A 14,464-nucleotide genomic window follows, 5' to 3' on the forward strand; every position below is an offset into this window, starting at 1 on the left:
TATTTCTATCATCTTCTTTTGTACCTTCCATCACCAGGTGGCAGTAAAGTTCAGCAGTGTGATCAGCAAGGAAATACTGTATTACAAAATAAAACTGGGACAGAAGAGAATGTAGATACTATGTAGCCTCTGCCATCTATGTTTAATAAATTAATTAAGTTACTATTATTACACAGAATATTTTCATAATTTGCTTATCTGAATAAATCTGAGCACAGACCGAATATAGGACATATGGAAAATTTGAGGATTAAATTTTGGATAATTTTGGAATTGCTTATGTTCTTCTGTTTTCACTTCACATTTGACCACAGTTTTCATCAGTATATAAAGGAGGCAAACTGACATGAAGTCCACAAGAATGTGAAACTAGCTTTCTAATGTTTTGCCAAATACAGGAAACAGTTAACATGGCTGCACAGCTTTTTGATTGCACTGTTCCACTGAACGTGTTTTCTTTTGGGATAATACTGATTATGGGAGGATCCCCAGGGTAAGTGAAGCTCCCTTTCAACAAGTGACTCATTTCCGCAGCCTGCTGTATTTCAATCAAACAAACACAGTGAACACCAGCCATTTTCTAAAAGAATTTTAGGGTGGTTCCTCATATGACCTTCAACCTCCTGAATTTCACAGATCTTCAGTTTAAACTTGTGTGGTAACAATAAAACTTACCTACTCATGTGGACCTGTGGCAGCTCAGAAGAAGGGCTTTGAAACAAAAACCAGTTATCACATCACTTCAGATTAGGCAGGATGTGATCAGTTTTGGTATTACTTTTCCAACGTTTGCTGTTAAAGTATATGTTCAAAGTCCCTTTATTTCAGAAAAGAGGCATGAAAGCCTGTGTTGATAGCCCAACCATCTTTATGGGATCTATTTAGTAGGAAATCTCCACTGACTTAGCAAGACGGTGTTTTATTGGATTACTGATTGCAGCGGCCTTGCCCTGCTTTGCTATTTAGTAGCAACTTTTAATATTCACATTATTTGGTGAATGATGAGAGACCATTAGCTTTTTACTGTTCGGATAGTACTGATGCTCATTTTCCAGCTGCCCTCAAATTCCACACAGCTTTCAACTCCATAATGCTCTCAGTACCTAACAGGCAAAACAGGAAGCTGGACATGAACAATGCCACTTCCCAAAAGGTTGTCTACATTCTTAACTGTTTGCTCTCCAATTTCTCCCTAAGATGGAAATAAAAGCTGTAAAAAAGACTCCCCGTGAAGCACATAGTATAATATGGCATGTATAAATGTTTAAAATATCAAATTGAGACATGATGTTCAGAAGACCCTTTTTGCTCTGAGCATTTCTGATGTAGAGGAGGTGTGACATGATAATGTCGGGTCTATAGTAAAGTGCATTTCCTTCTGGTGACACTGGGCCTAAAGCCTAAAGACACGGATAACAGGTTTGCCACCCAGTGACAACATGCTAGTTTTTATGTTGTGCTGTAAGCCTTGCTTCTCCTATCATACTGAACCATCTGGAGTCAACCTGTCTATCTGAGAAGCCATGAGAGGAGTGCCAGCATGCATGGCAGGGTGTAGGAAGTGAATGAAATGAATACCAACCCCCCACCCCCCAGGAAAGCTTCATCTCTCTGTGCTGGTGGCACATCCTCTGGGCTTTTTCAGCCAACTCCACAGGAAACAGCGGATGACACGGGTGTCATAACAGCACGGCCATGCTCGTCTCAGCTTTATTCTTGTGCTCTGTGTTAGTGTTGCATGTCATTTTGCAGGGTTGAAGCAGCACAGTGCCAATGTGTAGTGCTGATCAAACTTTTCAAACCCTCCAGAACCCTTGCTGGGTCCATCATCAAATATAAGAAGCTAATAAACACTATATAAACCTTCAGAACTTTATTATTTCTGTTATTATGGTTCAGAATTGGAATTATACCAAATATGTCAGGCTGAAGTTTGAGCAAAAAATGATGCACAAGACATGTGAAGTGATGGGGCAAGCCATAAAAATAATCTTAAGACTCACTAGAGTGGTAATGAAGATGTTAGCTTAAATGCAATGTTGGAAAAAGCAGTTGAACTGTATGTGATGTGATCAGGTAAAAGTTTTTAGCAAAATGTTTTATCTGCTGTGAAACAGTGTAGGGGATTCTGAGATTGAAACTTCATTCCTGACCTTGGAAACAGCAGCTGAGGAAAAACTCTTAAAGCCAAATACAATGTAGTCCTTAAAATTTCCTTCAAGAAGATTATGAAACTATCTCGTCACAAGGCAGATTTATTTAAATAAGAGGAAAGCGCTGTATGGTACAAGACGCCAGGTGACAATCTTCTCGGGAACATGTTTTTCATTTGATGGATATGGATTTATCTTTGTCAAGCCGCTTTCCGTGTAGCTGGCACAGAACAGTGCCATGCTCACCTTGCTCACAGGCTCCTCAGCTTGGTATCCATCCAGTAAGCCAACACAGCCCAACAAACATATAGCCCAGGGATGCTTTCAGCCTACATTTAGAGTTTTGCCTGTGATCTTCCTCCTTTGCATTAGTTTGAGGAGCTGGCTCTGGCTGCTACAGCTGAGGTGCTTTATCTCTCTGCCCAGTCCAACTGCTGTGTGTGTCCCTCCCTCCTGCGGCAGCTCCTGAGGCACTGGCAGTAGATAAGAGCAGGGGTTCACAGCAGCTCTGGTCTGAAAAGGAAGGACTGTGAGGACATCAGCTATAATATCATAAAGCTTTTCTGACAGTGATAACCTTCAAATGATCTTATGTTGGTAAATTTAATAGCATTAGTCATCTTCTCTCTTCCACCAGTTTGCAAATTAGTTACACTGAGTGCTCCGTAAAGAAGACGATCCTATACATTATGGGGGCAAACAAAGAAAAATTAGAATAATCATATTGAAAACTGAACTCACCACCCTCATATGTCTACACATCTATTTTTTTTATCTTACAATGATTTCAACTGTGGTGGAACGTGACTAAATATTTTTTCTCATGTCTGCTATTTGTACTTAAAGTATTTGCTCTTTACTTTTACCCTCTACTCATATCTCAGGGGAAAATGTTGTGCATTTTTTTAATCTCTACATTCATCTATGACCTGAGGCTACTAAGCACATTGCTCACTGACATTTTACATATTTGAAACATAAAACTAATTTATAAATGGTGATGCAATGTTATAACTTAAACTACTGCATTAGAGTATTAAAAAGAATCCTACTTTAAGTATACTGCTCAAAAAAATAAAGGGAACACAACATAAGACATCCTAGATCTGAATGAATGAAATATTCTTATTAAATACCTTGTTCATTACATAGTTGAATGTCTTATTTTCCCTTGTGTTCCCTTTATTTTTTTTAGCAGTGTATATTTATAGTATTCATGTACCTTGTTCGGCACCCTGTACATAGTATTGATACGGAATATTTCTTTCACTACCAGTAACATCAGGTTGTTATGAGTAACAACCTGATGGACTCTTTGTTATTAAATTGTTAGCATTTATAATTACACAACTTACTGACTTTTGCTTTTGGCTCAGGAGAAAATGTGACCCTTATCATTGACGACTTATTAACATTCATGTAGACTAAAGGCTTAATCACCTTATAATTAATTACTTCTAATGACATTAGTGTGAGAAGTCGCCTTCGGGTCTTTACTTAATACCACAATTAAAAATATTCTGTTACAATTAGGATAAAAGTCCTGCATTTTTGAGTAGAAGTAGCCAGTCAATGAGTATTTCCAGCAAAATAAATCATCAAAAGTAAACGCACTCATTATGCAAAATCACCCGTCACAACTTGCCAACCCCAAAGGTTGTTCTAATTCATGGCCCCTAATTGATTTATAAAACATTAATAAGTCATTAGTGACATCTCATAAACCCTTAGGAAAAGGCTGCAAAACTATTTCATGTGGAGTAATGAGACGAGCTGTAATAAACTCAAACAAAGCCTGCACTAATTATATCAGGCCACTCTTTATCTTTCGTCTTATCAGCACTTTGGTGAAGCCAAGCACGGAGTCATTACTCGGTCACGACCTGACACGGAGCCGTGTTTAGCTGTCGCTTTAAGACCCATTTCCCCCCATTGTCAAACAGTCGTGAGCAGGAAGAGGGAAACGAAAGCAGAGACCGAAGGGGGCCGACGTATTTAAACACGATGCTGCTGCACAATAACGGTGGCCGCGGGTTGATGTGGGTGAGCGCGTCTGCAGCCCGCTCAGTTGGAAAATACACAGCGGACACGAAGATCTACTCCATCGAGCATCTGATCGGGTTGATGGCGTTTTAATGTAATAATACGCAGACAGTGCTTAAAGTCAGTGCAGGATGATAAAATCCACTTGAGACAAGTGTCACCACGGGTTACTGCCTCAGGAAATGACAGTGTCCTCCATCATCGTTTAGCTGCTTACAGCGAATTTTGCTCGTCTTGCGGCCACTTCGACTGGATACGATTGCTTATTAATATAACACACGAAAAGCCCAAACCGGGTGCAACTGGCGTCTTGGAGGCTCTGGCAGCAGGTGCAGCGCGTCTTGGCATCGGCCGCTGAGCTGAGACCACATCTGGATCAGACTGGACTCATCACATTTAAGGAATGACATCCACTATAGAGAGGAAGACACTGGAAGCCAACGAGTAAGTATCTCAGACCTATGGGATAATATGTTTAGTTTTTATTTTATTACAACGTGGCATTCAAGGGCGCACCGGCGTTGATCTGCGAGCCAAACTCTCAAGTGCAATAACCGCAGGTGGCTGGTAGCTGGGGATCCGAGGTCCCCTACTGTTAGCACGGAAAAATAATCAAGTTCATGTCCAAGAGCAGAACGTTAAGTGTGTTTATGGGAGCACACATAGCTTTTGGCAAGAAAGAGTCCAGTGCTGCTCGAAGGCACAGGCCTACACGTAGGGTAAGATGTCAGTTTATTTTCTGTATATGTCCAATAGACGTATATTAAAAGTAGCCTTACCGATGTGTGACTACAGCACCGGATTTTACAATATCCAGTGGCTCCCTCATGTGGACAGGATCAAATCGCAATTGCACAAGCAATGCATGACTGACAAAACTGGAAAAATAAAGCTTTATTGATGTGGTACATTTAATATTATAAGATGTAATGTGATCCACAAAAGATGAAAAACATATCCAGTTTTTCAATAGTTATCATATATAATAGAGTACTAACAAAAATACTTGAGTACTGAAACAGTAAGTCAATGGATTAGTTGTTTGACAGAAAATGAGTTGGAAACTATAACAACATTTTTCTCAAGATTTGCTGTCCATCTTTTATTTGATGTGACAGTAAAGTGAAAACCCTTGGGTTCAGAAGGGTTGGCTGGACAAACCAAAGGATTTGAAGCTGTTTCTCTGGGTCTTAGGAAATTGTAATATGCATTTTTCACAGTTTTCTGGCATTTTATAGACCAAACTAGTTGTCTTTCTTCCATAGGGAGCCAGTAGATGAAGTCCTCCAGATGCCACCATCTCTGCTGACATGTGGTGGGTGTCAGCAGAGCATCGGTGACCGGTTCTTCCTTAAGGCCATCGAGCAGTATTGGCATGAGGACTGCCTGAGCTGTGACCTGTGTGGCTGCCGGCTGGGGGAGGTGGGCCGCAAGGAAATTATGTCGGAGAGATTACCTCAGGTTAGTCTGGCCGTGTGATGTTGAAACACCATGTCTGAATTAATTGGTTTGGTTTATTTCATCATAAGACACTGGTTAACAGTAAAGTGCCATATACTGTAAGTGTCAACAGGATTAAAGGATAGTGTCTATAAAACACAACAATAATCCACATTATTACACTAAAGCTTTGTTATGAAGAATAGGAGAATGTTTCCATCTTCCTCTCAGTATTGTACTGAAATCCTCTCACCCACTCAGGCTTTTTGGTCAGGACGGTCTCTGTGCTTCCTGTGAGAAGAGGATCCGAGCTTTTGAGATGACAATGCGTGTGCGGGACAAGGTTTACCATCTGGAGTGCTTCAAGTGTGCCGCCTGCCAGAAGCACTTCTGTGTGGGTGACCGCTACCTGCTCATCAACTCGGACATTGTGTGTGAGCAGGACATCTTTGAGTGGACCAAACTCAACAACATGGTGTAGGAGACTCAGAATGATAGAGCGTCACCTTGCCTTTTCCCACTGGCTTTAAAGGGAATGAAACAGCGATAAACAGGCTCTTTGTAGCCTGTCCAGGCTTTATCATGCATCTGGCGTTCATATGGAATCATTTTAATACAAGAAGAAGAGGCTACATATCTGCATTGCTCTCTGCTAATGAAGACTGCACCAGCAATAACACACAGCTTGTCTTCTTAAGGCCTCATCTTTAAATGCAAAAAAAAAATTACTTAAAGTATTTAAACATGCAATAATAGTCGTTTGTTATACACACTGAATTTTTGCGATGAACAAAAACAAAATCTTTGGTCGAGTGCCATCACCTCAGTCTGGTCTAAAATGCTCGGTGTGAGTTTCAGTAACATATTATTTTATGGGTCTGCAATTTCCTAATCATTTTCTCTGAATTCTGTGGAAAAATGTTGTAATTTGATACAAATATGGTAAATTGTAATTTCCTTGAACGACGTGCACTACATAATCTCAAGTAAATATTCATTCATTATTTATTTACTATTGGAAATGTTGATCTTAATATGTGTTGAGTGGTATTTGTGTGACTGGCCACATGCTGAGTAAATGACTGGCTGGTTTTCCTATCAATTATTTGGAATTGAACACCATTGCTGTTTTCTATTTCCCTTCATAGTTCTTTTCAGGAAACTTCCCTAGGAAATAAATAATTTATTAGAAAACTATAGACCTGTAAAATAAAGTGTTACTTTATTTTAAAGGTATAACTGAAATACATTGTTCAGTGTTGTGAAAGTCCTGATCAGAATGATTGTACTATACAGTACAGCCAGGTTGAAGCAGTGGCGCCCTCTAGTGATCAAGGGAACACATGCAAACCTAATGTTGCTGACTGGAGTTGTTTCCAGTGCTTCTTTTGTAATTTAAACAACATGCAGTCAAGACTTTTTTGGATATTTTCTTGTCAGTTGATTAAATAATTTACAATTTAGAGAAACACTGATGTTGTGAGTGTCTTCACAAAGTCACAAGGAAATTAAACAATTTACATATATGTGTGTTTTTATTATATTGTGTGGACAAAAATGTGTTAGACGCCATCATTGTGAGGACATTTTAGCCAGTCCTCACAACTTAAAAGCCTTGAAGGCTTGGTTTTAGGGTTAAGGTTCTGAGAATAAACTAGCAACACTGAGGCTTTTCAAGCAACCTTTCTGTAACCTAAAAAAGTTTATCAAGAGTAGGAACACGTATTGTGACGTATTATTCCTCATGAACAATTTGTACAATCACACTGGAACAAGTTTCTGGAGGTCCTCGCCTATCGAGGATGTATCCTTAACCAACTTCAGAAATCTCAATAGCCCTCTCAAAATTTAAGTGTAAAAAAAAATTCATAGAAATTTTAATAAATAGCTGAAAGAGTTTTAGCAGTTTGATAACTGTGGGCCCTGATCTTTACACCAGCTCCTAGCTACAAGAGGTCACTAACACATTTATAAAATAACAGCTGTACAATGAATGACAGCTCAGTCAGGTATCAGGAGTTTGCCAAGAGTGCTTGCTGGATAATAAGCTGATCATTGCAAATCTACTATGGGATTCAGTTTGTTGTCACAGTAAACTCTTCTAGCAGGGAAGAAAGAGAATAAATACCAGAGAAAGAGAAGAAATTGATGTTAATGAAGTCATGATGTTTTGGGCTATAATATTCACTGTCTTTGAATTTTTTTCCTGGCTGGCTGTCTTCAAAGCTGGTGCCCTTTGTCTGCTTCTACTCTTCATGTCTGCCAGCTGTCAACTCACTCTAAACTGGCCACAAGGCGTGCTCCTCCAGTGCCATCCCACAGCCTCCTGCCATCCCCAGTTATCTTTACAGGCAAAAACCAATAATTGAATCCATGAACTGCTCGAGTGTGAGGTCAGGAACGGAGGCTCCTGACCACACTGTGTCAAGAGGGTGAGAGAAGCAGCCTTAACTGACATTAAAAAGTGGTAAAAAGTGATCGGGAAACAATTTGCAACAAAGATAAAGGGGAGAGAAAAGGGTAGAAGAGGGTAAAGGGAGAAGGCAGAGCAGAGAATCTCCAAGCTGAAGTCTTTAGCAGGGTCTGACAGTAGTTTACTCATGGATGAGGAAGGAATGAAGGAACAGAGTAAAAACAAAAAAAAAACACCAGGGTTGAGATGACGATCTTGCTGAAAGAGATACTTATAGAGAAACTAACAAGTTTTTCCACAATAGAGATGGGACTATAATGTATAGGCACACAGAGGGATACTGGGCCTTTGCTCATTTGGAGGTCTGCAGATTGAAGAAACACCAGTGTGGCATTAAGTAATGCTTGAGGAATGGCAGCAAGAAAGAAAAAAAAAACTATGTGGTTGTCTCAATAACAAATCGACTCCATATTGAACACCAGACTTAAGGTATGTGTGTATAAATAACATATGAACTACATAAAATAAACATTTGGCAGCACCTCAGCAGACAACAATATCTACAACCCTGGTGACACAGGACTATTAATTCTTTTGCAGTCCGACAAACCTCAGAGCTGTGTGTAAAAATAATAATAAAAAAGTAATAACCAGTGCAATTTTTTCTTTCTCCTGATTCATTTAAAAACCAATATGCAGTATAGAAGTTCCACCTTTCTCTTTACCACAAACTGGGCTTACACTTTTGATGAAGGAAACAAAATCTTGCCAATAAGGAAATCGTATGGGCTGAACAAATATGTGTTCATTTGTCTGACAAGAAGTCATTTACAGACAAAACATTTGTGACTATACTGAACAAACTATTATAAAACCAGTAACTGGCATCCATATAGATGTGTCCACCTCTTTGGTTGAGACTGATACATCTCAGCAACTATGGAATAAAACGTGCACACCTCCATACTCCCCACAGGACAAATCATAATGTTTGGAAATCCCCTGACCTTTCATGTAGCACCACCATGATAACATGCTAAACTGAGATGCCTAAGTACGGCCTCACAGAGCTGCTAGCATGGCTGCGTACACTTGTTTACCACTGTGGTCTCTGAGACCCCACACCAAAGGTAATGCATCATTTTCTGTAGTGGGCTTCTGAAACATATCGTTCATTCAAAAGCATGCGTATAAGCAATTCTCATAAAATTAATAAAACTATGTTAAGAATGTTTTTTGAGCTGTTAACAAGAGTCTAACAAGTGAAGAACTCCAACAAATCTTAAGGTTAAAGGAGTCTTCATCTGCTGCACCCTTACAACAGCAAGTTCAGTATGTTTAATGAGACTGGAGCTGAGAGGGGCCCAGTTCTCATCTTACGACATTTACACAACGCACTACATGAGCCCGCAGAGACCCTCAGCATCGGCCAAGCGACCTGCGTTCCATCGGCCAGTACTCCCTCTGTTGCCCCGCAGGCTGAGCTTTGCCAGAGCATGGCCCTGACTTGCACAGCAGCCTCAGCAGGACTCAAAAAAGCCCTGTGCCTCTTGTGTCATCCCTACCAGCTGTACACAAGGCCAAGAGTGTAGTGCTGTGTTTGTGTGCTGAGGGAGGCCTGTTTCATCTCCAGTGCCCATGTCACAGCAGTACTGTACGGGTAAAAACATCCAGCTGTCTGCATGGAAACCGCGGAGACTTTCAGATGGTTGCAGCTTGTTTTTATCAAACAGTTCACCTCACTGAAAAAAACACCCGCACATGCACTTTATTCTGGCGCTGTCTGCAGTGTGAACAGCAGATGGCAGTTGAGATCCAGGTAGATGGTTGCTCTTGGGGTAATGCACAAGAAAAAAGGCTGGGTGTTGTGTGTGCAAGTGTGAAATGACTGACAGATTAAGAAAAACCTGTTTTTTGTATAAATACTAGCTAAAAAAAATTTAATTAGGTCTGAATTGAAAGTAAAAAAGCACTGCAAACATGACAGTGAAGGTTCACTGACACCCGCAAAGGAAGATGTGGTCCGACAATTATCTGAAGCACCATAGTGATTAATCACAGCGTGGCCTGTCAGCATCAAACCCATCTGACAAAATGAGTCAAGTGCTACTGATCGTAGCCGCTTGGGCTTTCACTTACACTCATGCTTTATCAGATGTGGCTAATTGGGAACATATTCATTCTGTGGTTCTGAGAGATGTGTCTGTCAGGAGTCTGGGGGAATAGAGTTTGAGGGTGGGGGTTGTGGGATATGGCAGGACATTCAGAAGTGGATAGGTGAATAATAAGCGTACATCCTTTAACTCTTGCCGAGCATGTCCCTCTGACTGGATTAAATATATTCTAAGGATTTATTATGCGGAAGACCCAGAATGATCCCCATATGTTTGACAGAGTTCCTGGCTTGTGATGAACTAACTACACATTGCACCAAAGGCTCTGTCCCAAGACCTCCATCAAACATGCTGAGAAGAAAGCACTGTCCTTACAGATTGGGCGGGGTGTTAGAAGTGCCATTCTTTCTTTTAAACTGACAGAGGCAAGCAGCAATAGTGTAAAATAATAAATGTAGCTGCATGCTGATTCCATATTATACAGATTAGAAACTTCAGTCACTGGAATTACGTGCTTTATAACTCCGACACCATTGACTTGTGCTTTCATGGTTGAATAGTTGAGAAAATGAATCAATGTGATGCATGAAAACACTCTTGAGGGTTCAGTGTGAGTGTGATGGTGAGTGTACATGGTGTTACAAGTCAGAGGTGAACCTCTGTCTATGTTGCAAGAAGAAAGAGTAGCATGTTACAAGTTAACCTGTCCAATAAATTAGAAAAATGATTTTCATACCAGAGAATATCACATAGTTCCTGTGATTTATCTTCTCAGCAATTTCTGAGTTGACAATTTACCTATTGATTCTTGTTTTTTCCTCTAATGTTCACATTAAGCACACCACCACCATACAAGTTATTAGAGATGTTATTCCAGTATTAGTAGATGACCTCTTGTCATACACACACATCATGGGGACCTCATAGGTTTAGACCTGCTTTGTTTAGATAAAAAGGACATCCTGGTATAAATCTAAACCTGGCTCCCACCTCCTTCTCATCAGACACCAATGAAAAGCCAGACTATTACAAGGAAGCAGACCGTAACAGTGTATTTGTCTTTTGAGAAATCAGTGTTGGAAAACTCCAGTTAAGTTGGTGGAAAAAAGGTGGCTGTTGCTTTTAAAAATATCAGTGCACATGTGCAGGTAAGTGACCGTGTAGCAAACCTTGGCTACACAGCACCAGGCTCAGTGAAATTTCCGTCTCTAATTGGACTTCCCAGGCAATGCCTGCTTCCAATCACTGCAGAGAGCCAACGTGGCCAGGCCAACTAGCAGGATAGTGGCTCATGTAAAGATCTTCACTTAGCAGGATTTTAATTTACACATGTACAGGCTTTGCATAGATTTTGCCAGCAGTTGCAGAAGTAAACATAATACACTGCAAATAAAAGTCACGTATTCAGAATTTTATTTATTGCGATTTGGTTATTTTAAACTTCTTGGTATCCTGGGTAGTTTTATTGATTACAATGCTGATTCAGAGCTTAGAGCGACGATTAGCTGATTAATTACTCAAACACAAAATAAATAAATACCTGCAACTATTTTGATGATCATTGATATATTTTAGTAATTTTTTCCAACCAAAATGGACAAACATGGTAACAGGTTCTCAACTGTGACAATTGTGTGCTTTTTTAAAATCTTGCTTCATAATACATTTAATATTTTTGGGTTTTAGTGTGTTGGTCAGTCAAAACAAAGCATTTATTGTCTTTTTCTTTCCTGATGTTTTACAGACCAAACAATTGCTTGGTTTATCAAGAAAATAACTGGCAGATTAACTGGTAACAAAAATAACTGTTCCAAAGCGGCAAACAAAAAAATGTGGTAGGGAAAAAAAAGTAAAATTTCACTTATAGTTATGAGACAGATGTATAAAGTGACATAAAAAAAAAGAAAAGGTAAAGTACACTTAAGTACAACACTTGTGTAAATGTACTGGGTTACTTTCCACCACTGGCTTTCCAATATGAAGATTTTGTCTATGATTAAAGAGAGACACTTTTTCAAAAGTACGCCATGACCATGCCACCCACTACACTATAGAATATTTGAGCCCCATCGATTCTCTACACCTGCTGTTTTAAATCTTCCCTTAATGCTTAAATCTTGCCAATGCCATCCTTGATTAAGAATTTCTCTCTTCCCTTGGATTTCCTCTCTCTCAGAGTTGCCTCACCTGGAACCAATCTGTAACACAATCAAAGTGTCCTACATGAAAGCTCAGTTCCTCCCTTTGATAGTCCATTTCTCTCCCCACTTGTTCTTTTCTCTGGTAGCTCCAACAGCCATGTCTGGAAAAAATTCAGCTTAAAATAGAGACACAGTCACTAAGCATTATGCAAATGCCCTTGAAACAATTCGCTGGTGCTCTGCTTTTTGCTTGTGCCGACAACAGAATGGGCCCTTTGTCCAAAAATAAGATGTGCGTTTTGAAAACTAAGCCTGCTGAGAATTTGAGAACACTGTGGTGAAGGATATGAGAAATTTGAGGTAATAAAATATAACTAGGAGGATGAACAACGTGCACTGGCTGTTCAAGACTTCACAAACCAATTGTTCAAAAGCAGACAAGAGACAGATTTTAATGAAATACAAAGTGTGAAAAGTGGAAAGAACAGAGTCATGCTACTTTTTTCAAAGATTATTCTGTTTCCTCACTGGATTGCACTCATCCATCCAAACCATTGATTGCAGCTTCTGGATGAGTTGATGCTTGTAGCTTGCATGCTGCTTGCTCATCAGTCATCCCTCTCAGCTTCAGAGTGTGTCCAGGATCACAGGGTGATTAAACTCTAATAGCAGCCTTTTGAGAAGTCCAGGGAGATTTACTCCTGAGTCAACATGCCAGACCCCATTTCCTCCTCACTCACTGCTGCCTCTCAGCACCCAGCTGGCTGCAGACACAGTGGATCTCCACATGGAGCTTGTATAGACGGACAAAACCTTGGAGGTGACCCTGCACAAGGCCTTAGATACACTACATTGGAAATAAATGTGCCAATAAATTACCAATTTCCCCCAAATACTACTAGCACCGCGCAACAACGCAAACAGAAATTATTTGTTTAGGTATGTTTGAGTGTGAGTGCTGGTGAAGTTAAATGCTAATGTACATTGTGGAACTTTCTTGCATTTCCCAGTTAAAATGCTGATCCAGGTCAGTTACAAGGAACAGCAAAAATATGTAAAGGTGGATGATGATGAAGGAAGATTGGACTTTCTGCAGTTCCATGAAAAAGGTTTGTTTTTCACTTTTTTTATTCAAAAGATTGTTCTACAAGCTTCAGTTTGTAGTTTCATAATACATTAGCGTTTATCAAGTGATTAAATCCTTAAGTATTTCCTTACAATGAGCCACATCTCACTTCTTTGTGCCTATTAGTAGTTGAGATGTAAAACATATGTCTGTTAGGATCCAGGGGCTGGCTCTGCAAGCCTCCCTCTCTCATGTTCTCTTGCTTACATGTCAGTCGTGTAATGAGTGAAATCTAAGTCATGCCACATGTCAAGTTCAAGGTGTGTTAAGTTAAGCAAAGTTCTGTATTTATGTTATGTCTCTGTGACATAGTTCCCTATCTCTTGTTCCCTCCATAGTTCACAAGTTCTCTGGCTCCACTGCCCCTAGCTCCACACCACAGCTTCTCCCACAGCCCCTGGTTTATCAATGTCATTCCATGCAAAGCAATGAAGGGTGTTTACTTAAAAATCACTTTCGGATTTATTTTATTTTTTCCAGTCATTGAAAGGTTTTGCCTGCCACCAGATGCAGAAGTTATATACAAAGATTCAACAGGGACTGAAGTTGATGGAGACATTTTCAGTGATGTAGTAAAACAAGGCAATGTGGTGTTGACTGTTTTTTCAAATGATGGTAAGTTGTATTCAAATGTAAAAAAAATGGTAAAAACAATTTTGTTCTTCTGTTCTTTTCTGACAGTTTTGTGCTGATAACTAAAATGTGTGTACTCTTTCAATATTTTCTGTTCCATTACAATTTTCAGACGCGTTGTCAGACATGACTCAGACATCTGAATCAAGTTACAGCTCAGGTGCCTCAACTGTAATCCTAGATGAGATCCTGAACAAACGACAAAGATTTGACACAACGTCTGATGCGATGTTTGCAAAACAGGTCAAAACAAAGCTTATTTATACTGTGCCTCTTAAACAACATTCTGGTTCAGTCTGCAGAAATTTATGAATGTTCTCTTATGCTTTTATTTTCTGTTAGTTGGTTGAGGGTGTGCTAAAGTCTAAGTCTGGTGGTGAAGAGGTACTACAGCAGTATCA

General features: G+C 39.8%; 1 protein-coding gene and 1 long non-coding RNA gene across 2 annotated transcripts; both read left to right on the top strand.

Annotated features, from left to right (window-relative positions):
* Positions 1 to 3,985: 3,985 nt before the first annotated feature.
* On the top strand, positions 3,986 to 7,418 carry lmo2 (LIM domain only 2 (rhombotin-like 1)). Its single transcript, XM_020621251.1, is given in 4 exon segments — positions 3,986 to 4,640; positions 5,462 to 5,626; positions 5,628 to 5,657; positions 5,898 to 7,418. Coding segments are annotated over 4 exon segments (456 nt in total). The 5' UTR covers positions 3,986 to 4,599; the 3' UTR covers positions 6,118 to 7,418.
* A 5,900-nt stretch (positions 7,419 to 13,318) lies between these two features.
* LOC109974440 (uncharacterized) lies at positions 13,319 to 14,464 on the top strand. Its single transcript, XR_002276965.1, has 4 exons — positions 13,319 to 13,413; positions 13,911 to 14,045; positions 14,176 to 14,306; positions 14,406 to 14,464. It is a non-coding gene; the product is annotated as an uncharacterized LOC109974440 (long non-coding RNA).

Source organism: Monopterus albus, unplaced genomic scaffold (genome assembly GCF_001952655.1).
Source record: "Monopterus albus unplaced genomic scaffold, M_albus_1.0 scaffold7.1, whole genome shotgun sequence".
Taxonomy (NCBI): Eukaryota; Metazoa; Chordata; class Actinopteri; order Synbranchiformes; family Synbranchidae; genus Monopterus; species Monopterus albus.